We start from the raw sequence: 26,274 nt of genomic DNA on the forward strand, positions 1-26,274 counted from the left end.
TCTGAGGTAATTCATTCTGCCAATTAATATACTTTCAGCCTCAAAGGTTACATTAAGGCAGACTCTTTTTATTATTTTTTTTTCTCGATTTTGTCATTCAGCCAAACACTTATAGATAGAAAGGGCTGCAAAAGCGTTCCCGATTGCTGAAATATTGCCCATGGAGTGTTTATTATTACTGCATTAAACGAAATCGAGTCCTCAGTGGTATTTGCTGTGTGTGTCATCAAGCTCTGGCCTTCCAAACACATTTAATCGACATCCATCTCACAGCTAATGAAATGAAAAGCTGAAAGTTGTTAAGTTTCACAGGTGATAAAACAAATTATGCATAATTCAGAGATTAATATTGGGTAAGTCCTATTCAAAGAGCATCAGTAATGCAATGCAGCCTGGTAAAGAAAGCAAACTTGCAGCTAAGCCCTGAATCTCATTGTTTTAAATGTAATTTAAATGTTTTAAATGTAATTGCTCACTCAAAAAAACAATGCTGGAAAATTCAATGTGTTGAGTTTCTTCACAGTTTCTTCCACAGTGGAAGCTTCTCTAGAAGGTGTCGTGAGACATAACACAACACTAGAGAGGTGGGATCAGCTCAGGCGCATGCCAGTGGGGTACTCTGCAGGCTGAAAGGGGCTGGGGCTCAGTGCCATGCTAGCTACATTCACAAGACAGCATGGGGAATGGGAAGAGGATGGTCCATGACTGCTGGCACACTACCACATGGACATGCGCTACAAGCAACATGCTCTGATGGGTTGTGTCTTTCTCCTGCATGGCTGTTAAGTCCTTGATTCCATAATGGAAATGGTCCTGTAATAGAAAGAGATGCCAGATGTGGATATTTTCCGGCTCAGAGTTACACTGATAGCAGCAGCTTTTGATTCACTATTTGCCTTCAACCAAGCAGCAGCTTTTGGTTCGCTATTTGCCTCCAACCAACCTCAGTCTGCTATCCTCTGTGAGGAACATGAATTTGTAGGGTACCAAGCAGGTGCTCCAAGGGTCAGATCCCAGTCCTGCTGAAAGCCATGGAAACTTAGCTGCAGACAACCATCAGGCCTGGTATTTCAGTATTCATCATACTTTTAGGTTTAAATATATCCAATAAAATTCAAAGTTTTATATATATAAATATATCCCTGTACTCTCTTTTTGTTCACTTATGGCCTCACTCCATAACTGTTACCTGTCTATATATTCCTTATCAATGCAACACACTCATCAAAATCAGAGCACTCGCATAAACTAGAATGGCAGAAGTTGGCTCTTTGTAAAGCACTTGATGGCCATTACTTCCCCATTGGGTGTATCTACAAGGCATAGCACAGGATGGGCACATTTGTATTAGCCTTAGAGAAGTGAATTTACCAGCCAAGGTTGAGCACCATACTAATAAAATTAGCTAGGGTAATATAAGTAACCCAGATCTCATTCAGTGCTAGCTTGTGGCTCGCAGAAGTATCCCAGAAGTCTAATTCAGCTGTTTGCAACATCCTAAGTCACCATTCTTCAGTTCAAAACCAAAAATCATTCTCATTTTACTTAGATGGAAAAACTCACACATCTACATTGGTTTCCCATCTATGTAGTTCTCCAAGTATACCTTTTTTCCCCTCTAACTAAAACATCACGTCCACAAATTTACTCCTTTATTCTATTACACTGAAAGATAAAGTTGCAATTTCACAGAGTTCTTAAAGCTTGCATTCACTTGAAATTAAATGACCAGCTCACATTTCTGCAGTTACTGAGAAATATAAGAAGAGGAAATTACAAATGAAGTAATTTTCTATGGAAAAGAAATAGTTTGGGGCCAAATTCTACCGTCCTCAGTGAACTTCCAGTGAAAGTTCTGCTTGCATAAAGACCACAGAATTTGGCCCCTGGTAATAAGTAGGTTTCATAAAATGTAGATGTCATATTTGTGGTGAAAGAAGTACTTTCCATGGTCGGGCTGAGTTCCCAGATTTCTTAGTTTTGCTTCGATAGCAAATCTTCCTCAAGTCAGTTATTCCAATTATGTTCGAGCATCATCCTTTTCTTTTTTTTTTTTTCCAAACGGTGTTTAACATTTTGCATAAATAAGTGTAGTAAATTTTGTGTAAATTCTGCTCTATTAGCCAAACACTCAGGATGCCCCCATTTTGATAAATCAGGCATGATTGATTATTGTAAAATCTACGTAACATTGTCATATGTAGTCACACAAGACTTTGCATACCCCTACAGACAGCTTGGAGTGCCACAAACGTACACTTTTCTTTTAGTGAGCTTGCATGAAAATTTCTACCATTTTTTCATAGTATTTTGGACTATTTTTCAGCAGTAGTAGTAATTATTTGTCAGACACCCACCTCTTATTTAGAGCATTTCCCTAGAGCTATACTACTAGTTCCTTCAGATTTCAAAGCACAGTCTCTCACAAGGGCTTAAAACATCCATGTTGAAAAAGCATTTTCTAGACAGACGAAGGAATGAAACAGACATCGAATGATTAATAGCCAGAGAACGTAAGTTAACTCAGGGAAATAAATGGGAGAGATCAGATTGACTGTTCAGTGACCATCAGATCTTTAAAACTTAAAAGATGGCATCAATATATCATTAATATTATTTTGATTTTCCAATATCTGTGTGCTGTGGTCTGTTTTTATGAACTGAACAGTTTATTTTCTAGGTGACAGCCGTACATATACATTAAGCAGAGAGCCCCACAAATGTCCACACGTCATTGTTGAAATAAAGATTAACCTGGGATAGTGTCAAAATAGCAACGCTGAGTTCAGGAAGAAAATTGCTTCCCACGGATGTTCTTCCAAAAATTTAAGCTTTTTGCTTACATCTGCAAAGTAAACATGTGTCTGGGGACGGAGAGAAGGAGCAGACCTTGGGAGCCTGCTCCTTGGAGGCCTGTGGTGGAGGACAAGTTGCAGGACGAGGTTATGAGAGGCCACCTCGGGCTCATCCAGCTGTGGGCCGCAGCTCCCCTCTCTGCAGGGAATGTTTGAGGAGGTGATGTGACAAAATGGCAGCAGGGGACCATGGGGTGGGCAGGGAGCAGCAGAGGGGCAGGAGCTCTCTTCTCTCTTACCCTCCACTTCTGCCTGCTTCAGTGAGGCAGGACTGGCAGGGATCGCCAAGCGCGTCTTCTGCCCCATCCACCAGTCCTCAGTTGCGGCTGTTGGCCACAAAAAGAGGATGATGCTGGAAATGTGCCACTATAGAAGTTAAAACTGGACCTAAAGAGAAGTTAGAGAGTAACTAGAAGTTAGTTGCTTCAAGAAGTTTTGGGAAAAGACGATGTGCTTGGAAAACCTCTCAGCAGTGGGGTACTGCATGGCTTATGGCACAAATTAGAAATAGGAGACTGTGCTCAGAACACTATCCACAAGTTGTTTGAAGTTTTAATGGATCCTGGGTTTTGTCTGTGCCATAGTTAGCACAGCAGATAGTAAAACTATCATTCCTTTCAGAAACCAGGAACACAAAGTTTTTGCCAGCATTAAAATATCAAAATTAAGTGCTAGAAAACTAACAATAAACTTAAGTAAAAAACTAGAGATACACTTTGCTAAGAAAAAAAAAGGATTACAATTAAATAAAATGAATCTAAACAACTAATCCAAACTCATACTGCAGGCAGTTTACCATGTTTTGTGGTAAATTAAACACATCATTATCCTGAAAATTGGAAAGCGATTTAACAGAAGTGGAATTTTTGCCTCACTGAAATGTGTTGCTTTGCAACAAAGCGGATTTCACTTCTGCAGTCAAACACTCAATGAATGAGTCCCAGGGCTAGAAGCTGTATGTGTTATTACAGAGCACTAACTTTTTCACTCAAGTAAACAAGGCCTGTCTCATAATAAAGCAGCCAATCTTTCTATCTGCATTGAAATGCAGATAGAGTGTGCTGAGCCTCACACAAGTGAGGAATTTTAAAATAAACATGCAGATAAAGTAAGTTAAAATGCAACTAGTTGATTTTCAGTACAGAAGAAAATGTACTTGAAACATGGATGAGCTTTAATTAATTTACCTGGAACACAAGAGTATATGCAAATGAGCAAAATGAGTAGTTAGTTTTACAAGTTGCACCACAAATATTCACCCTTGCTGGATATACAGACTGTACTTTGCTTTCCTCTTATTTGTTTTTTCATATATGCTTTCCTATTAAATCTTAAAAGGAAAAGCTGAAATACGTGCTTAAAAAGCATGTGTAGTAAGAAGCTTAGAAGTTAGCCCTACTGTCATTCATTTCAGCAGATGAATGGCAAATGAAACCACGCATGTGCCCAGTTTTCACAAATTTCTGAAAGTGTCAGATCTGAATTTTAAGACAGATAAGTGGGTACAAAGCAGCAGCATTTACACCTCAAGCTTCCCAAAGCTGATTTAACTGAACTTTCACTCCATGAGAACAAGGGAGCTGCTGGGGTAGCTCTGTATGTCTGCTAGCATCACCCAATGAGAAAAAGAGACTTTCCATTACTGCATCAGATATTAGAAATCTTAACATCTTCCTTCATCCTCCTAGACTAAAGAAGCTGGGAACAAACAGACATAAATTTGTGAATACATCCATCATTTCAAGTCATCAAATATATTTTTTATATATCTTCACAAGACAGAGTACAGGCTCTTTCATGCAATTACAAGTTCAGCCCCACTTAGATACATACATGTGCACACACATCCTCAGGAATGTTTTGACACCATCTTTATCTCTATGAAAAAGAAATCCGTGTCCCAAATAATGATGCATTACGGGCTTCTTCAACTCTTTCTATCCACACAATTTTTACATTTTGATAATTGCCTATTTGAATAACTGCACTCTATGGATTCTCTAAGCTTTGCAGTTTCACAAAAGGGGCAACACTGAACTGCAATATACTATTCAGCTACTTGATAGCTGATTATACTATCAAAAGAGTGGGACTTGTGTGCACAGTTTTAAGTTCCTCAGTGTATACACATCTTCCCCTTTCCTTTCTCTTATCCTCTGACCTGCTCATCAGAACAAGTTACATGCAGTTGTTTACCAACAGAGAAAAAATGCTATTACAGAAGCAGACCCAGCAGAACAGAAATAAAGACTGAAAATAAAACCTACACAATAAACCAAAAGTACAGTATGCCCCAACTTCAAACTGTTCCATGTAACAACCTCGTTCTACACCCATCCACATTATTATAAATTTATAACTTATTCAGCTGAAAAACAGTAGCTGTTATATTCCTTCAGTTAAGCATTTTTCCCCCATTGCTACTTTTGTTTAGCAAACTTTAAAATTGATGAAGGAAAGGCTGAAAGATTCTGGTTGCAGAATGCAGATGGATGCTGGGCTTCTGATATGAGCAGATGGCAGCAACTCGTGGCTGTCAAGTTTTGTTTGCCTTCCACAAAAGCCACAACCATTTATCTCATGTGCTGTACAACCCTCCAACCCTCGACAAACACTTGTAATCTGTTAACATCTAAGGTACAGGTCACTCACTGGGGATGGTGCCTAGAAAAGATCCATGAAGCTACCACAGGTTTCTTTGCAAGAACTGAACTTAATTCCAGAGCAAAAAAGTGCCTTCTTCCAAGTAAGTTTCACAAGAAAAATCCTTAAGGCCAATTTCTCACAACTGAATATAATGCTTTTAACAAAAACTGGTACAGGACTGCTTTTAGGGTGCACCTCCATGTTTCCACAGTGCACGCAGTTCTCCAAGGGGAGGCATGACGGTACACACTACCAGGGCCTCTGGTGACTGTAGCTAGATTTAAAGAACAACTTAAAAGAAAGGCACTGGGATTTAAAAAAAAATATTTTCTTAAAACCACCAAATTACTTATCCTTATTATAAGTTATTGCTGTAAACAGAAAAAACAGAAAAGCTGGCTCCTGCAGGGACTGCTGACTAAGTCATTTTTTGACTGCTTGTGACTCTTGAATATCCCACAGCGAAATTCCTGTAATGCATGATTTTGAATTATGCTTTAAAAACACCCTTTATAAATAGCAAAGATTAACCAGCAGGATAAGTGTTCTGGCCATATATGCATGTTTTACTGATTTTATCCTTGTAATTAAAGCTTCCTGAAATTGTAGATTTGTTGTTGAAGAATCAGTTAGCAAACTTTCAATTTGTGAGGTGTTATATTTGATTTAGAAAATAGTTTAAGATCATGATGACTGGAAAAGTCTTAGTATTTATCAAAGGCTGAAAATTTTTCCTTCCATAGCATAGTGACTACTTTTGTTATCTTACTGTTTTGAAAAACAAATTATATTCAGCAAACTGAGCACATTTGCAGTAGGATTTCATATAACAGTGATGTAAGCAGGAGGGCAAACATTTTACATTAATTTTCATTTCAACTCTTGTTCCGAGCTAATCATAGCAATATGGATGAATGAATAGATGAGAGGAGTGTAACAACCTCAGAATTACTGAACTAAAGCTCTTGTTTCCTTGAAGTTTTTTATTGACTGCTAAATCCTAAAAATTAAACATTATATTCTTGCTTGGTTTCCAGTTTATATAAATGAATTTTATTTTTTTTTTCTTCAAACAGATATACCTACTTTTTCCCCCTCTAACTTGCAACAACATTTTAAGAAATAATAATAGTAAAGAAAAAATAGCCAGGAAAACACTGAAGGCATCTTAAATGTCTGACAGTCTTGTTCGCATTCATTTGGATCAACAATGCACAATGTTTTTCCTGTACTGTGAAAAACTCAAAGAAAATTAAACTGCCTTGGCATATTTCCGAAGTTCAATTCTCGTTTTTTCATCACTGCCCTTCTATACATCCACAACCATTTACTGGTAATCAGCAGACATATATACATGCCAGTCCAACATATATATAATAAAATTGTATTGCAATGGTGGTGGGGCTGAGAGAAGTAGATCTTAAGATCCTACAAGAGATGACACCGAGGATCAAGAGAATATCTAGCTTGTTTAATGTACTTCATGCTGATTTGAGCAGGATTGACTGCTGGTCAAGCTGGTAATCCAAAATCCATAAAGCACAGTGGTACTTTCTGTTTGACCAGTGGCAGAAGGAAACCATTGCCAATGGAACCAGATGTGAACTGGGAACATGGTCACAGTAGAAGCACAAAGGTAGGTGAAATATATTCATGACAGACAAGAGAAGCAAAAAGTGAGAAAGGGAAAAACAAGGGAAAGAATACAAAGCAAATAAGGAACTTAAAAAAAAAAGTTTGTATTAATCTTCTTTGGCCTATGAATAAACATTTCATGCTTGAATCCCATTTGCATTTGCTACATATTACAGTAGGTGTCAATGAATCTTTTGTGAACATGGGCTGACATTCAAGAAACTAAAACAAGACACAATTGAAGAACTTGAGAAAATAATGGTGTTTCAATGAAAGCAAGAAAAGTATTTCACAGCAGTGCAAGCTGTCTAAAAAAAAAAGCATGGATGGAAATAAAGGAGAAGAAACATCCCTACTAAGTAGATAAGCTATTTGAAAAACTGAGTGGTAAGAACTCTTTGAACTATGTCTTCCATACAATACAGTACATAGTACAGTCGATCCCAGTTTACCGTAGTTCAACACTTTTATTGTTAAAATTTTAAATATTTTCTGTCAGTAATCAGATAAATTTGCAATACTGAGTTAAAGATGATGCTAAATGCTTTTATTAAATAAACCCTTTAAAAAGAAGCAGAAACCAGCTTCAACATTTCATGGCACATACATGCCTTGCAAAGCTGTTATTTGTAGCCATTTATTTATTTATTTATTTATTTTCTCTGTTATTTTTACAAATAAATACAAGAATATTTTATAAATATTTTTGTGGTAAGAAATCCTGTATAATAACTAACAACACTGAAATACAGAATATTCCTCTTTCCTTCATTTATAATGCAATAACCTCATAGAGCAAGCAATAACATCATCCACACTCATTATTCATTCTTTCTACATGGCATCAAATTATATTCATTAATAGATACGGGAATTCTCACGACTATTTTTGATGAAACAAAAGAAGTATATTACCTCTAACCCAACCAAAACCAGAAGACAATGAAATGGAAACCAGTTCATTCAACAACCTTCAGCTAAAAACAGATGATCTCATTTGAACTAAACCTGCCAATGACTTGCTGGGTTCTCTATCTACAATCTCAACACAAGAAATGTTTGAATGGAGAGGCACGTACTTAACTGAGTACTTTTCTAAAAGTAGCAAAAGTATGCCTGAACTAAAGAGGATAAACATGTTAACACACATTTCTAACTCTGCTTGCCTTGTCCAAATAAAATCCGCCATCAGCTGAAGTTGATCTCAAAGATCTCTTCTGCCTGTGATTTTAACCTAAGTGAAAAAGTAACTTTCCTTCTTTTCATAGGTATTTTAGCTTGTGCTGACCAGCTTAAGCCCTTTGCCAATACGAACACACACCTCTCCTGCACCCCACCCTATGGAACACATACACTTGGATTTAGCCCAGAGACTCTCGATGAACTATTTTGAAAAAAACTGATCTAATAAAGAAGGTTTAACTTGAAATAAAAGACCAAAATCCTCAAATGGTATTCTGGGGCTGGATTACACATCTTGTAGGGCAGTTCTCTGAAGGGATGGGCTAAAGCCTCATCTCCTCTGGGGAGTAAATATGTCACATCGTATAGACATGAATACACTCTCTTCCTTGACAATTACTCCCTGGGGGACATCCAACTGACTTTGCCTTACTCCTGCTGCCTAAACATCTTTCTGAGCCTGTTGGCTTCTAGAGAAAAATTAAAACACTGCCAAGACTTTCTAGGCTCTCAGAAAGGGTAGGATCCTGCTATTAGCCTCCCACAAGTAAAAAAAGATGCTATTGATTTTCCTCTCTCCTGATTTTAGATGATGGCAACACAAAATAAATGCTGCAAACTCCCTGATGAGACTGCTGCCAGTTGTCCTCCAGTGTGCTTCAGAAATAAAGAAATAAAAAAAAATCATGCAAAACTACTAAAACAATAGATTTAGTACCAGTAGCATAATAGTAAAAATAATACAACTAGTAAAATAGCAAAACCAGGCTCAAAGTAGATAGTATTGGCCTGAGGAAGAGCTTCCCTAACAGCATGGAAATAAATGGGGCTGGGATAGAAACCAACATTCATTGTGGAACAGCTGTAGCATAAAACAGAGCAGAGAAGAGAGCATTCATTATGTAAACTGCTAAGCACCAAGGTAAGCATATGTCAGCTTCATTTAGCTCACCAATGGCCGAAGTGATGTGCATATTTAGACATAACATATAAAAACATGGAAAACAGGCCACTTCTAAAGGAGATTTTTGAGTTGTTTGTTTGTTTGTTTTGAGAGCACCAAGATTTAAAAATAGTTGAATTTGTTTTAAAAATACAACTCACTCTTTTAAGGCAACATCTTTTCACACTGCAGACTGCCTGTTAAGTAGAAACACAGTGTATGCTAAGAAAACAGGATGAGTATAAATGTCTTTAAGCCCTGTCATATAAATCTCACAAAATGTTAACCCTTGAGACTCTTTCTTACTATTACTAGGAAATAAAGAGGCTGAAGTTTTTCTAATTTGAAAATACAGTCATCCTTTACTTGTCACCCCAAACCAGGAAATACTTCAAAATGTGTCAAACGAAAGAGTGAGAAGAACAATACAACTGCATTGTCAGATTTAATTTGATTTTAAGATTGAAGAGAACCAAAAGCATATGTCAAATGAGAATTCCTGAGAAGGATATAACCTCTATGTTTGGTTGCCCTCCTGCATTCTTGAAGGAAAGAATGCATAAGTTGAGGGCCAACATTTTGTAAAGAAAAAACATATGGTTGTTTTTTTTCCACAGGCCAGCGAGGTATACGACGATCAGCTAACTAAATATATTTATCAGTCCACTGATTTATTTCTTTTAGAACTATCATCTAAATCAGTAAATAGGTTATTTAACAAAATAATTAAAAAACATACAGCAACGCAGCTAATTAGAAACATCACACTGTGATTTTGGTTTTATTGTGGCAACATGCCGTTCTGTTCAACCAAAACAGATATGCTGGTTGCAGTTTATTTAAACAGTAGTCCTGGGCAGCTAGCAGGTTTCCAGATGTGCTACTCTACCTCCCTGTGACCAATACATAAAAGGAGGAGGACTGTTGGAATGCTAACATTTTCTCCAGAAAATGGCTCAAAGAGTTAAAGCCCCGGATGATAAAAGCAGCTTCACCAGTCCTTGTCACGCTGCCAGGACTGAATGTTTACCCATTGCTGTGTCCCCACCAGATGGGGTGAAAAAAATAATTTAGAAAGTCTCTTTTCCCAACCATTTTGCCACGAAGAAGGGTAGAGCTAAGCGAAACAAATGATTTATATGGTAGAAACAGTCCTGTAAAGACACATTCAAATAGCTGCACGTAGGTTTCTTGGCGTTTATGTTAGCAGATATTTTGGGGGAGCATGTGCAATTTAAACACTATCGTGTTATTCCACAGTCCATCATTTTGCTTGTCATTGTATTTATAATTCACACACTCTGGTCTACAGCTTGTGCTGCAAGAGGGGCTCTAAATTGGGATGGGTGAACTTTGAGGTTGAATTATGTTTTATTTCTCAAACAAAGCCACAGGTGTACAGCTCCGGAAGATGCCTTGTGCCTCTCTGTAAAACCCTACTGCTTAGAGCAGAAGTCTCCTGATACCAAGCAGTAAGGTGGAAATGCAAAAGTGAGGGAAGAGGCTGAAATCATGAACCTTTGTGCAGGCTGTGTCATGGAAACTGGGCATGAAGCAGACTGTGTGGCCACAACTCACTGTGTCATCTGCCACACTCATCTAAGCACCTGAAAACATTTCATCAGTCTTTGCCCTCCCCCAGGGGAAAGGGAAAACTCTGTAGACCCAAGATCTACCTAGAGGACTAGGTGGAGGACAGCAGGTCAAGGAATAGCTGGATCAGAGCCAGGACGATACATAGATCATGACACTCGCTTCTGGTCTGAGAATAATCCTTGGGAAAGCATTTTTCCGACAAGTGCCCAATTCCCATCACTGGTGCAAGCTGTCATGACAGCATTCCCTGTCTCACCTGCCCAAAACTCTTATGAGCGGCTCGGCTCAACTCTTAATACTCAGTAACTCATGAACTCTTCTCATATGTCCTGGACCAAAATCCAGGCTCCAGGAGAGCATGCCTGCACGGCATTTTGAAGCCTAGAGGCTAGCACAGGCACCCGATCCCACGCAGCCCTGCTAGCTAGCTCATGCTTCACATATGAGGGCTGATGCTTTGCCATGTCGTAATCCTCCATCTGCTACAAATAGACTCAGGGTACATCCCACCAGTATGTGTTACAAAACCCATAAGGTACGGGGTGAAGCAATGTGCATGAGCAAAGTGTCTATGCCTTGTAGAGAGACCATCGATTGTTTTCAATATATTAGACTGACACCTCTACATAAAAATAATTTTTCCATCAACTTCTCCATAAACATTATAAAAGAACTATTAGAACCACAGTCACAAACTGATGAACTGATAATAAACATAAGTAAGAAATCCTTGTTTATGTTTAGGGAGATCAGGAAGACATCCAAAAAGTTGAGAATCCATCAGTCCTTACGTCTAAAGTTGCTTCTAAGCATGTATTGCATCTGATTCTTTGAAACAAAGGGAAGAATTGGCATAGACTTCTATAGGAGTAAGGTATCATCCTTGAATGTTTTAAATTAGCCAGTGCAGCATATAAAAATTGAGATGTAGATCCTAAAAAGAATGGGAAGTGGGCTGGACGAAGAATTTTGCCCTTGATGTACTACCCAGACATTTCCAGAGCTAACTGCATCTGGATGTCTACCACGATTTTTATCTAGAAAAAAATAAAACTAAATAAGAGGCACCATCTATGGGCAAGCCTGTTGCTTGGGCTGCTAAAGGCAACCAGAAAGACTGTTTATTACAGCTAATAAAAGCCATACTCAAAGTGCAAAGTAGAATACCTTTCCCTTGATTTATTTTCGGAGATAATACAGATGTGGATGAATTCAGACACGCCTGCCTTCTTCAACATTTTGGCAGGCACTGCTTTCCTATAGAGGAGAACAGTTCTGTATGTGTGTTTCTCACTGAATTTACTCTATGTAGGATTCTGCTGTCTAGGAACAGAAGCATTACCTAACAAATTCAAGCTAAGATATTAGAAAGAAATAATTACATTAGGCAAAGAACTGGACATGCCTGTGAGAATATTTTCTATAAATGTTTATCAGCTGCTCAAGAATGTAATATTTAAAACACTTTTCTTACACATTTCACGATAGTGTGACTGCTATAATTTTGGTAGTACAGCCAGAACTACCTTATTTAATGAATGCACCAACTAGCAAAGGTCAGTATGTTAGCACCTGGAAATCCATCACAAACCCATACTGGTAGCTTTTAAAACACCTTGTATATTTTAAAGTAATACATTCTTCTTCTGATAAGCTACAACTCGTTTTAAAAGAGGCTTCCTCCTCCATAATATTTTTCTAACTCGGCTGCCAAATGTCCACGGTAGTGCATGTACATTTGACATAAGATAATGTAATATATAGTAATATAAAATTTGAGACACAGCTAGACAGAGATCTCAGAGTCTGTAGCTTGGTCCGTTTGTTCCACCTTATTGTGACAACCTCACTCCTTAAGAGGCCTCAAACGAATTATATGCCAGAGTGTTCTTTACCACATAGACTGCTGAACTCAGTATGACTAATTTAAACATAACAGAGATCCCATAGAGTTTCCTCAGTATGTAATATATTTAGAGTACTCAGAGTACCTGTTATAACTGTGGTCCACAACCTGCTTCCATGAAATAAAGGGATGTTTTGGCATTGACTTCTACAGGACCATGAGATTTTCCGTGGTGCTTTAGTTTAGATAAATCATAACTAACAGTTTTAAATGCTTTCTTTGATAGTATGAATTTAGGGTATGTCTCCAGTCTGATCAAAAGTTACCGTCTAACTTTATTCACAGGGTTGGTAAAAAAATATAGCAAGTCATATAAAGCCTATGCATTAGTCAGGTTGTAAACTTTTGCTACTCTAGATAACATACTCTATCTAATATTTAATTTTATATAATTAATTAATTAAATATTAATTATTTTAATTATTACTTATAATTAATTGTTTTAATTAAATATTTAAATAAAGCAAATACTCTAAAACAGTTAAATTTAAGTTACTATTTAGCAACTGTTTCTGAACACTTTTGCTAGCATCTTTTAATATTGACAAGAGGGAGTAATATCTTGTGATTTAGCATTATGATAACATAGCTATTATTTTATATAAAAAATATTCAAATTATTCCTAATCAGCATAATATCTGTGTTTTTAAACATAGGAACTGATGAAATATGCTGCTATTCTTGTCAGCTACTTAAGGCAAAGGCCCGATGAACACTTCATGAACTAAAATCTCCTCTGGACTAGTTGAAACTCAGATGTCTCCCAGCCCAAATAAATATTTTCATTTGCTATGGTTGGGTTAATTTTGGGGGGGATTTCATATTTTTTAGTAACCAGAGTTTAGGAAAAGATTATGCTATTGTCAAACTTTTGGCTTATACATGGTACTAGGCATAGGGTGAAACAGATTTCTTGCTCCTTTTTCTGGGAAGAGTAATAATTGTTTGCCACTTGACACATCCCTTATCAGTTCAGACATCATGTATTTTTTGTGTAGGGCTATGTTTTATAGGGTCCTAATAGATGCCCAGTCCTGCTAACTTGGACTGGGACAGTAAACAGGCATCAAGGATCTGATTTCTCTTATATCCAGCCTCAGCTTCTGAAGGAACAAAAGGATATTCAAGCCCAAGCACATACAACTCACAAGTGAGCACTTTGCAGCTATACTTTACACTGGAAAGCCAGTGTAAAAATACAATGCAATATAGCATATCTAGCCAAAGTAAAAGACAAATGATACGTCAAGTCCTAAAACTGTGTTTCACAGCTTCAGCTGTGCCCAGACTGTGAAATACCTGAGCACTGCTGCAATAGGAAAATATAAGCCATAGATATTGTCACTGACATAAGATCCTGCACACAATATGGCAGAAAACAAAATTGCATCAACTTGTCAACAAGTTAGGATTGCTTCTATTTTTATTATTAGAAAGTAAGAACATATTCTGCAATAAATTACATCCCATCAGACTCTGGGGGACTGGAGATCAGTCCAGAATATGATGAAGAATGTCTTTGTTACTAATATTCATACCCAAATCTGCAACCAAAATTTTATGCTCAGACACCTAAAGTAAAAATGTGATTAATCTTCATAACAAGAATTCATGTCTGTGTTTTAAACTGAGGGAACTTAGTATACATTAGGGATTTTGGAGCAAACGTAAGACTGGATGCTGAGCAAAGCAGAAAATTAAAATGCTGAAATCTAAATTGTCATTACTTTTCAGGGGTAACATTTCAGTAAGATTAACTGAGTAGTCCATAGCTGTTTTCTGGCCATTGATTTGACCTGTCTGCACATTTCCAACGACAACGTTATACAGTTTTTCATTGCCGTTCATGAAGCTGTCATGACCCACATAGGATCACTTACTACTATGGGGGAAAATAAACCAACCCGCCTAAAGCTGTAGTGAGTCCTAATATCGTGCAACTAGACATAAGGATAAAATCCTGACTTCCAGAAACTGAACTCCCTTTGACAACATATGAGCCCAGATTTCACCCCAGAGACCTAAACTGAAACTTGGGTACAAATCTCCATGCAGTAAAATTTCAGACCACCATAAAAGTATTTCTTTTACACCCAGAACACAACGTTTTCAAGTGATACAAGATTTAACCAGAAGAGATTGCACATTTTACCTGAATCAGCAGCGGTGATGAGTAAAACATACTGCTCCTTCGTTTCTCGGTCCAGGCTCTGCACCAAGCGGAGCTCTCCACTGGCTGAGAGAATAAAGGCTCCTTCTTCATTTCCACCCACGAGAACATAGGTAAGCTTGCTGTTTAGGCCTTGATCATCGTCCCTTGCTACAACCTACAATAGCAACACAAAGATATGGGGAGAAATATCAGTATCTGGTAAATGCAGGGTCTGTACAATTTTACTGGGAAGGAAAAAGTATTCTCTATGACATTAATCCAAATTAATGGACTGATTTAAACCCAGTGCCTTAAGGGCTATTATAAACTAGCTGTAATTGTAAAATGACTTAACACAGTGGTGATGGACTCAAAAGCGTTGTTTGAAAATTTTTAAATAGTTAATTACTTATTTTTCTCTAGCATAAACATAGTAAAGGCTGCGTTGGGATATAGTGAAAACCGCAGATGATTTGGTATAGGCTGGGCTGAGTATCAAAGAAAGCACTGCATGTCCTGCCGTCTGAATCCATTTAGTGCTCTTTCAACATTTGGATCAGAGCCTCATCCTATGTAGGCAATGATCAGATTGAGAGACCTGTTGCATCAAAGTTGAGCCTGAGATGAGGGAATATACTAAACTCTTAAAGTCCCAGTGTACATAGGAAGATAGGTCAGGTGAAAAAAATGACGCAAAAAGACCCTTCAAAGCCTAATATAAAATTTTGGTAAAAAACAACTAACAAACAAAAAGGAAAACAAAACAACAAACAATTCATATTAGATTACAGCCAAAAGAGAACTTTTCAATTTTTTATTTTATTTTTTTTTAATTGTGGAGGAAAGACACTACATATTAACAACATATCGTAGGGCTCACTAATAATTGTAGCAAACACATATTTATTTGTTGAACGTACTCACCTGAAGAATGACTTTGGGAAGTGTCTCTAAATTCTCAGGGACATTCACAGAGTATGGAGAAAGCTCAAATGTGGGAACATAATCATTGACATCCTTCAGAATAATATTGACTGCTGTGGTGTCAGTCCTTGGGCTGCTTCCACGATCGGAGGATTGAACAGTCAATGTATAGGAGGGCTTCTTCTCTCTGTCCAAAGGCTTAGCAACTGTTATCACTCCCGTCACAGAGTCGATGCGAAACTCATTATTGGTATCTCCACTCACGATGGCATAGCGGACTTGCCCGTTTGTACCCTCATCTCCATCGGTAGCAAGCACCTGGATTAAATCTGTCCCCGTTAAAGTATTTTCTCCCACCTCTACTTTATAAAGCTTTTGTGCAAAAAGGGGGTTGTTATCATTAATGTCGAGGACTATAACTACCACATCTGTAGATGAAGAAAGGGATGGCTGACCCTTGTCTGTAGCCACCACGGTCAATGTGTAGTTGGACACAGCTTCTCTGTCAAGCTCCCCAGTTAGCCTGACTTCCCCATCGATAGTGCCAATGCTGAATTTGTTTCCCAAAGGCCTAAGCAGACTGTACTCAATGTAGCTGTTTGGACCGCTGTCAGGGTCAGTTGCCTGTGCTTTGAACACAACCGTATCTATCGGTGTGTTCTCTGGGATGTAGGTCAGCTTCGGAGAGATAAAGCTGGGTGGGCTGTCGTTCACGTCTAGCAGAATAATTGAAACCTGGGCTGTGCTTGTGTACCTGGAGGCCGGAAGAGGGGCCATGTCATGGACTTGCACGACAAGGTTATAGAAAGACTGGCTTTCCCGATCCAGAGGCTGTTGGATGCTCAGCACCCCGCTGCTGTCGATGCCAAAATGTCCTGCGCTGTCCCCAGAGGTGATGCTGAAGGACAGCTGCGAGTTGGGGCCTGGTGGAGTGGGAGAAAAAAGGTAAGAGCATGATTTAATTTCACTGAACTAGATATAAATGTTTCTAGCCTCATTTCCTATCTAAATAAGGATTATATGATCATGCTGCCTGTTCAGCTTCCCCATCATCATTTTTGAATCCATCAGCTAATTTCAGGCGAGTTTCATGGTGGAACAGAAGCCTTTGAAATAATTAAATTCTGACATGAGTTGAAGAGAGACAGGGAAGGATGTTGCTAATTAGAGGGAACTAATTAGGGCACTAATTAGTGCCCTACTAGAGCCCACTGAGGGAATGGCCATCAGAGCTTGTCTCTGTACTTCTTTCAGCAGGAGCCACGTGGTGAGAACATGTGTACTTTGTTCCATCTATGATGGTTATGGACAAAGGATTTAAAGTGTTTTCTTTCAGAAACCAAGCCCCAAAAGCTCTGCTTCTTACAGAACAGTCTTTTTGCTCCTTTCTTCCCATTTCTAGGCTACAAAGTTATCATTGATTTAATTATTTTATGAATTCTTCCACCCAATTAAAAACAAACAAAAAAACAGAAACTGCCATGCCTCGATGGAGCAGGCCAAGAGTGAATACAGTGGAGAGGTATGCTTACCATACATGGAATAGTGTTCAAAAATACCAGATGAACAGCCTTCATCTTATGACTGAAACATAACTAGCAATTATGGTCAGGGAGTGATTTATAATTTTGGTAAGGGAAATGCATTGTGAGTCTTGACAAGGCTACAAAATGTCCCTAAATATGCCATACAGTCAAAAAAATTATATATTACATATATACACACTTTTAAATATAGTATACATTCATGTTATTAATATTTTAATTAATTTTGATTTTTTCTTCTTGTTTTGGGTCATGAAAAATGTGATTTATGATTAGCAGATTAACAAAATGTTCACTACTCATTTACCCCTCAAACTCACGTTTTCTTGCAAAGAAACCAAGCCACCTGATTAAGCAGCTGATTACTTCATTGTGCATTTAGTCATTTTTACTCAGGAGCTCTTTTCCCTCCAACTGAACTGTTTAGGTATCAAAATTACCCCTGTATTTGATTTTTTAATCAATGGTGTTTACTAAGCTCAGACTTGGGAACTCTAGTCCTACTTGCCTTTTAGAGTGGCTACTCTAATCGGCATCTTTCTCTTCTTCTCTTGTAGAAACTTAATTAAAAAGTAAATAGAACCAAACATGAAAGACAAAATATTTTAATACAATTTAAAAAAAATACACTTGTATGCCAGATATTAGTGTTTCTATGTTACTTTGACCAAGTGAATTACTGTGAAAATGTAGTACTATTCTATTTTTTGTTCAGTTGTACTTTAAAATGATCAATTATAGAAGTCTTTGATTTCAGTAAAGTACTTTCTGGCAATTCAAGATTTTGACGACTGACTTTGGAAATGGGTAGGAATTAGATCTTAAAGAATAAAATTTTTTTTTTACTATTTTTAAATACATTTTTTTCATTGTATTCTATGGTGGTGTATTCCTACTAAATTTACTACTTATTCTTTATCTCACCTCCATGTAACTTCTCATTCCTTGTCCTGTATTCTCATAGGTCTTAACATTGCTAATGTTTATATAGATTAAATTGTGGTTCTCCTGAAGCAGAAGGAGATTTTCCTAAATATCACTGGAGCTGGGACTGCCACTTGAACTATTCTGTTTCAAACAGCACACAAATCTGGAATTATGTACCTCATCCACCCTCTCTCTCCAGGTTAGGAGCTGGATTTTTCTTATGGTGAATGTAGGGGCATCCTCTTTTCTTAGGTTTAGGCTTATTTCATTCCAGTGTTAATACAGTAAAACTCTGAGTAACAGCTCAGACATGAAGCCACCAGTTTCCATGATGGTCTTTTAAAGATCTTGTTTCTATTTTTCTTTATTTAATGAGACAAAAAAAAAAAAATCCTACTTTTTTATTTATTTTCCATAAATAAAAATACCTATAGTCTATAGGTATGCTATAGAGTCTCACTTCCTAGTCTAAAAGGGAAATTTGACAGCTTTTGCCATCAGAAAAATTTTAACAAACTGACATGTGTGCTTTGTCCCAAGAAGAAACACTGATTTTTCTGTTAATTACATATGGAAATATATATATATATATAAATATATGAGTCTCAAAATGAATGTATCTAAGGAAACCGAGTCATTTATTGTTCTGTAGATGAGCTGATGTTTACTATGGATTTGTATGGTTCAAGCTGACATAAATCCCAGTGGTGTGTCAAACAAGAAAATGACAGTGGAAGCTGTTTCACAATCACAGTGAATTTGTTCATCAGTGTTTATCCTAAAGCAACAGGTATATCTCATTAGGAAACAATGTGTTTTCAGAGCTATTTGGGGATCATGTAACATAATCAATGAAATCATATTTGTATGCACTGTCTGAATCACATGCAGTGCAGTATAATACTGGTTATTTCTGTACTCCAGATAAATTCAAGAAAACACAGGATAAAAGGTTTGGGGCTTCAAACAAAAACATAAATAGATGACCACATTTGCTAAAGTTGCAGTTCTGTTGGGGTTGCAGTTCAGCCTGGCATGTTCTTGGAATGAAATTTCTGCCCTATTAAATTTTAAATCCAGCCTGTTAGAAAAGTCAGTGTGACAGAAAACGTAAGAGGCAAGATATCTGTCTTACTTTTCATGGCATTGCTCCTCAAATGCTCATTTACTTCCTTCCTAATTGAGTGCATGATGAATGTAAAATGATACGTCAGTGCTATGACAGATCACATCCATTGCATGCAGATGGAAAATAATGTATGAGGTGCAAGAAAAAAGGAAAACAGACCCATAATGGCTAAGTGAAATTAACTGTCAAAAATGTTTGAAGCCAAGCATCATAATCCTAATTTTTTAAAACTTTTTCTTTTTCCTTGTTTGGTTGTTAGGGTTTGCAGTTGTTTTTTTCCTTCTTCATTTTCTACCCACTTTATATTGTGATGAAGTCAAAAATATTCGGAGAGGAAAAGACAATCTATAAGAGGGGAGAGATGAGACACAAACCCATTTCTCTACATGCCTGAAGGAGCAATAACTTCCCTGTATATGTAGATGCAAGTACAAATTCCTCCTCCAATATATAGTTAGCTTACAAAAAAATAAATCTTTGACAAGAGTGATGAAGAAGAGATCCATACAAGAACAGCCAATATCATGAAGGTCTAATTTCTAGTTTGCTGGCTTATCTTATGGAAACTTCTCTCTCTCACTTTCTCAGTTTGATCTCAAAAATAGTTGTACAACCCTTTATCACTGAAAGCACTATCCATCAGCACTTGAATGTTCCCACAAAAATGTCCGAGTTTGAACAAAGCATTTCCTGAGGAAAAAAATGTTTCATTGAACAATCTTGATGAGCTCTGTTGTTATACATACATAAACTGGGGTTCCTTGAAGCATGTATATGCTTTGTTCTTGAAGCCCACATTTCAGTATAAGACATTACAGGGTTTCCTGAGCCTCCAGTTGAGAGAAAAGTTTGCTTAATTTGTCACAAAATATCCGTCACCTGTAAGTCAGTGTGAGTGCTATAAATAACTTTGTATTAAGTCACTCTGAGTAATGTCTATGGACACTTAATATGCAGTATGTTACGGAATCACTTTTATGTATTTTATGACCATATTCTGCAATTATTCTTGTTTGGGCATAAATTATATGGCAAAATGCTTAAGCAAGCTATAAAGATCGTATCTTTAGCACTCCAACACATTAACACCTTCTAGATGTCATAAATAATCCCCAAATTAAAGCTTATTTTAAAGAGAAAATTTCCCATGATCTCTTTTAGTCAGTTTTTAAACTCTGCTATCCATACCCTGTAGATCACAATCCTCTTAATGATATACTTATAAATTATAGTACAGTTCAGGAAATTAAATAAAAAACAAACCTGAAAGCACATTTAGGTCTTATTTAAATGTGCAACCTGAACACCATAATTTGTCTGCTGGTGCTTAATTCTTGAAACTTGCTCTAGATAAAACACAGCTTCTCTGCAATTCATTGCCACAACAGCAATATGAAGCCACCCTCCTAAACCTGATGTGAAATATGAGGAAAATTACCTCTACTTACACAGCATGCAGTAATTGTAAGCACACAATGGCGTCCTAAGGATAGCCCTAATTTGCCCTTTCTACTTGATCTGCTAATACACTGCTAACATGAAATATGCATTTATCATCAGAATATAAGGAAAAGCCTACCATCATCTGCATCTGTGACACTGAAGTTGAGAATAGCAGACCCAGGAGACAGGTTCTCCATCAAAGACGTACTGTATGAAGCCATGCTGAATACTGGCGGGTTATCATTTATGTCCAATATGTTGAAGTACACTCTGATGGTAGTAGATTGGCCTCCTCCATCTTCTGCACGGACGGTCAGAATATAATACTGCTGCACTTCGTAGTCCAATGCACGAGTCAGGTTGAAGACTCCAGTAACGGGGTTCAGGAAGAACGTACCCTCTTCATCATCTTCACTTACAGTGTAGGTGATTTCTCCATTTATACCGGAGTCATCATCTGTGGCTAGGATGGCTGCCACTAATGAACCTGCACAGCATAAGAGTGCAAAACAAGTCACTCACAAAAGGCACGTCACCAACGTGGGCACGGGGTGCTCATTAACAAGCATTTCTGTAGAACAAAAGGTGTCGGTTGGTAAACATTCAAGCCTCAGAATTGTATGCCTAAATTTTGTGACAGCTTTTTCAACGCTGAGAGGAACAATATTCAGTATGATGTTTATTTTCAATGGCAACTAAAAAAAATACACCAAGAAATGGTCAGCAATATTTGGTTTTATCTTTAAATGGGAGCAGTTCCAGATACCAGCTGGGGCAAAAATAGCTGTTCTCCTTTTCTGTATTTTCTTTCTGCTATTCAAAGGACCTTTTTCTCTCCACAGACAAACACAAGTTCTGAAACCTTCTATATACTTCTTATTAAATGCAGAAAACTGAAATGTCAGTACTCACACCAAAAATCCCAGCCCTACTTTTTGAAAAAAAGTGCCTTAGCAGGGTAACTGCGGTTAGAAAGCCAGAAACCTTATAGGGGTTCATTCTTCAATGTTTTTTGAAATTCAACTCCTTATGAATTTGTGCCATTGTTTTCGTTTCTGCATAGCTGCATTCACATGACTGACCTATCTTACTAAAGTTTGGAAATTCAGTGTCAGTTTTTAGTATATTGAATACTAACTATAATTAAGATCAGCTCATTTCCAAGAAAGTTAATCATTTAACTTCTTTTTCCTGGAACCAGATGAATTACATTTGCTCTAGCACAGTTAATTATTTTTGAGCAATGTGACAACAAAAATTGCTTATCATCAGGATGAAGAATAGTGCTACAATTCTGTTTAATCTAGCTGAATATTCTGGTATCTTTTCCATACATTTGATTACCTAATGCTTTAACATTTCTGATTGCATGCTAATTGGCAAAAAGGGCTGTTCCTAAGCCGGATCGGATCACCAACCCTCTCGCGGGCCTGCAGCAAAGAAGGATCAGAGCAGTGCTAACCTCTGTGCAGCACACAGGGGTAGGGAAACACAGCAAGGACCCTCTTTGAGGCCCCAGGAAGGTGCAACTTGCAACCACAGCTGCTGGGCTGCAAGTGGAAGGGGAATACTCACTGCGCATACCCTCTGGGATAGAAAGCAGACTCTCAGAGGGGAAACCTCACACTGTTTCTTCCTTCTGCATGACTTCACACAACTGGCCTGCCACCACTAAGCCCAGTATAAGGCACAGATCTATACCCCACATACGCAATTAAGGAGAGAAGCTTTGTCTCAACAGGGAGGGAAATATGCTCGCCATTTACAGGGTTATTCCTGCTAAAACAGACTGAGCCTCAGGACTAGGACTGGCAAGAGAGAATAGCATAGCTGGGGATCAGCAACCAAACTGCCCAATGCTACGCAGATGTCTTGTCTCGATTACTTCCAAATTCCTGAAGCACAGCTGACTACAGTATACTGCTTTAACGTAAAACACCACTGAATTTTGGAACTGTCACTGTGGGACAGAGCGCAGAAGCTGGAGGCATGGGGGTAATCTCCGTTGTCCCAAGCTGAGCCTCCCACACTCATGAGTCTAAGCCCTAATAAAAGCTTCAAAGCTATCACTATGTAATTTACATCTCCTTTGTTTGTTTATGTTTTAGAAAAAGTTTCTAAGATGCTTCAGTAACTAATAAAGCAGATACTGCTTTTATGAAAGCACTCTGTATAGAATACTGGAAACTATTTATTGAGAGAAATATTCATTTCTCATCTTGACCCACAATATATAGCACAGCTTTGAAAAGTTTTTGTTGTTGTTTGGTTAGTTGGTCTAAATAGTTTCTAGCTTAAAACCTAACCTGTAAACACCAAACCACTATCACAAATGAAACAAGTTTTAAAAGAGGAAATGAGCAACTCAGAAGGTTTGCAGTTAATTCTAGGAATCTAGGAATTAATTATCTAAAGGTCACATTTTGTACAAAAAGTCGTCAAAAGTAGGAGTCAAAGACGATATTAAGAAAATATGATGTTAGGATTAGTAACTGAGTGTGTGTCAGAAATACTATTGAGAAATCAATGTATAAAATATCAGCAGCTCAATGGCAACCAATTTTGTGATCCTATCTGCAATGCATTCAATACTCGCATCAACTCTGCATCTTTTCCATAAGAGTATATTGTTTCCATTCCGTAAGTTTTTCCCTCTATTACTTTCCTGTTTTTGCTTTGTTTTGTTTGTTTGTTTGTTTTAATAGTAGCACTCAGAGGTTTCCACTGTCATACAGGCATAATTCCTGTTCTGCATCTAGGAACTAAGGTTTGTTTTTGTGTTGTTGGCTTTTATTTTTTTTTTTTGTTTTGTTTTGAGTGGCAACTATTTCTCTATTTCCCCAAAATAAATGTTACCCTATTGTACTGCACCAGTGATACTGATTTGCTAGCAAGCAGACTTTCAGCATGATGCGATTCTCTCTGTCTCTCCATCCCATCTGAGAGATGCCTTTGACCACTGCTGCCTCCTGGACTAGTCAGAGAGGTTTTCTTTCTCCTTCTCAAGTCCCTCTGGATGGATGAAAAGAAAATTTCAGTCAGTTTTAGGGTCATTTCCTATTTACCTGGGGTGGTATCTTCCGGGATATCAAAGGAATACACTGGTTTGGAGAACTTGGGGATATGGTCATTAACGTCACTGACAGTGATGTTTATTCTCATGTCTGAGGACTGCAGGCCATCATCAGCACGAACCAGCAAGGAGTACTTGGAACGGCGCTCTCGGTCCAGGCGCTTGGTGGCTATCAGGTCTCCTGACTCAGGGTCAATGTGGAAGCTATCATCTGCACCGCTGATAATAGTGTATGTGACAAGGGCATTGGCTCCCTAAGCAAAAACAGAAGTGGTCAAATCAAGTTATTTGCCAGGAAAACCACATCGTAACTTTCAGTAAGGCAAGAACCGTTCCAGTAACTGCACTTGGCGAAAATTTTCAGAACAGTTTCCTTTAATAAACAGCCTTCCTGCCCAGTCTCAGCTTCAGTCCCCCAATACAGATGCCTACGCACACAGTTTTTATTTATGAGACGTGAAATGACGAGATTGTTCGGATAGTTTTTGCTCCACTGTTCATAAAAGGGTTTCATCCAACCAAGACCACAAAGCTCTAATACCTGTTTTAACCTCAAGCCAGCATCAGCAGGCAATGCTACACCTTTCCTCTACCAGTGACTAGTGTTTATTCTTCTTTTAAATTGGAAGGTGAAATTAAATGAGCCTGTTGCCAGTGGGCACAACTCTGCCCTCCTTCAGTCACAGGAGGTGGGGTGTGGAAGGAGGAAGACAGGGAGGCATGAAAAAGAGGGAGCCAAGCACCAGCTCCACCAGGTTCTGGTCAGGAGAAACTCATGGGAGCAATGACTGCACAGGTGTCATACAGCAGCCCCCAAAAGGTCAATTTATGCAAGGAAATGCATTCATCCCCGTGAATAAGCAGCCCTGAAGTGACAAGTCATGTGTCACTGAAATCACAGTTCTCATCTCTTGGGTTGTGCTGCCAGTCCCTGGAAGCCAAAAACATTAGCTTTGGGGGTTGAACAAAATATCTCATTTGACCTTGTGGAAAAAAAAAAATGAAATAAAGGGGGAAAAAAGGGATACATGTGCACTTTGAGCATTTTGGTTAAAAAGAAAATGAAGGAAAAGTAATTTTACACAGAAAAATCATTTTTTTTTCTTTTTCCTTAAAGGTTGAAATTAAAACTCTGGGAAAAAAAACAAACAAACAAAAAAAAAACCTCTAACTAACATAGTGACACGATGTGTTTTGCCTTGGCCCCACCCCATCAGAAATAGGCACTGAAGGTTTGGCATTTGGCAGCCTCTGGAGTGGCGCACTTGTGCTCCACATGCTGGTGATGCCCAGCAGTGTGTTTTGGTGAGCAACTAATGCTGCGGCTGGCCATTTCCCCCACGCCTTCTGTTTGGGCACCACATACCACCCCAATCAAAGAGATCAGGGAGAAAGAAATTACAGCTGTTTCAAACATTCTTGCCTAAAAAAGCAAATTAAGGGAGATAAATACTCACTTATACCTGTGAGATGAGAGGAAAGCATTAGTTATCTGGCCTTACGATAGCACCTCGTGCCAAACCTTTTCTCTGGAGTTTTGTTTCAAAGAGCTGGATTGAGCTAACTGATAAAATGAAATTTCAAAAGAAAACACCCTTCTCCAGGTGCCCAGCCTCTGACAGCTGCACGCAGAGCTTCAGTGTACACAGACTCTGTGTGCTCAGGTGTACCTGGGGTATGTAATTCATTTTCCTGTTATTGTGTGGCTTAACAAAAACAGCTGATAATAATTTAAGATTTCATAGGTGACCAAGTTTCTCCACAATTTGTTTTACTAGGCAGCCTTCTCCTAACAGAGCACAGCTAAAACAGCAGCTACATGTGATTCTGGCCTAATCAAATTAGTAACTTTACATCAATTAGGTGAGAAGGAAAGCAAAATAAAAGGTTTGTGAAACCTATTACAAAGCTGTATAGAAACTTCCCATCAACAACTGTCTGAAATGCATTTGCAAAGCTCTAGAAACTGTTGTAATTGTTAAAGCCCTTAGTAACATCTATCAGCTAGAGTCTGTCTTTACATCGTCTCTCAGATCTCTACAAAGATTTTATTATAACCGACAAGGGGCTGAAATTTGCTGCCTTAATACTATCATTGAAAATCATTATCATAGTTATAAGAGGGATTCATGTACACCATTCAACCATAATTTTTAAGCATTCTGTCACCCTTTTAAAGTTAAACCTTTGATTCTGAAAGCAGCTGTGCATGTAGTAAAGGCAGCATGCTCAGGCACCCGCATTTTACTGAGCTACATATATGGGTTGCACATGTGAAAAAAGAAGACAGAAATGCATAACACAGCAGGAATGGTCAC

At 38.0% G+C, this 26,274-nt stretch overlaps 1 protein-coding gene across 2 annotated transcripts in view; it reads right to left on the reverse strand.

Moving 5' to 3' along the window:
• FAT4 (FAT atypical cadherin 4) overlaps nt 1-26,274 on the reverse strand; it is a 142,308-nt gene that overhangs the window by 42,521 nt on the left and 73,513 nt on the right. For both annotated transcript variants that reach the window (XM_082759456.1, XM_082759457.1), the window contains exons 3-6: nt 23,949-24,210; nt 21,020-21,370; nt 15,841-16,763; nt 14,917-15,091 (exon numbers count right to left, since the gene is read on the reverse strand). In XM_082759456.1, the coding sequence (XP_082615582.1) occupies nt 14,917-15,091; nt 15,841-16,763; nt 21,020-21,370; nt 23,949-24,210 (1,711 nt within the window). The remainder of the gene's footprint in view (nt 1-14,916; nt 15,092-15,840; nt 16,764-21,019; nt 21,371-23,948; nt 24,211-26,274) is intronic.

This window comes from Aythya marila, assembly GCF_965140915.1.
Source record: "Aythya marila genome assembly, chromosome: 4".
Classification (NCBI taxonomy): Eukaryota; Metazoa; Chordata; class Aves; order Anseriformes; family Anatidae; genus Aythya; species Aythya marila.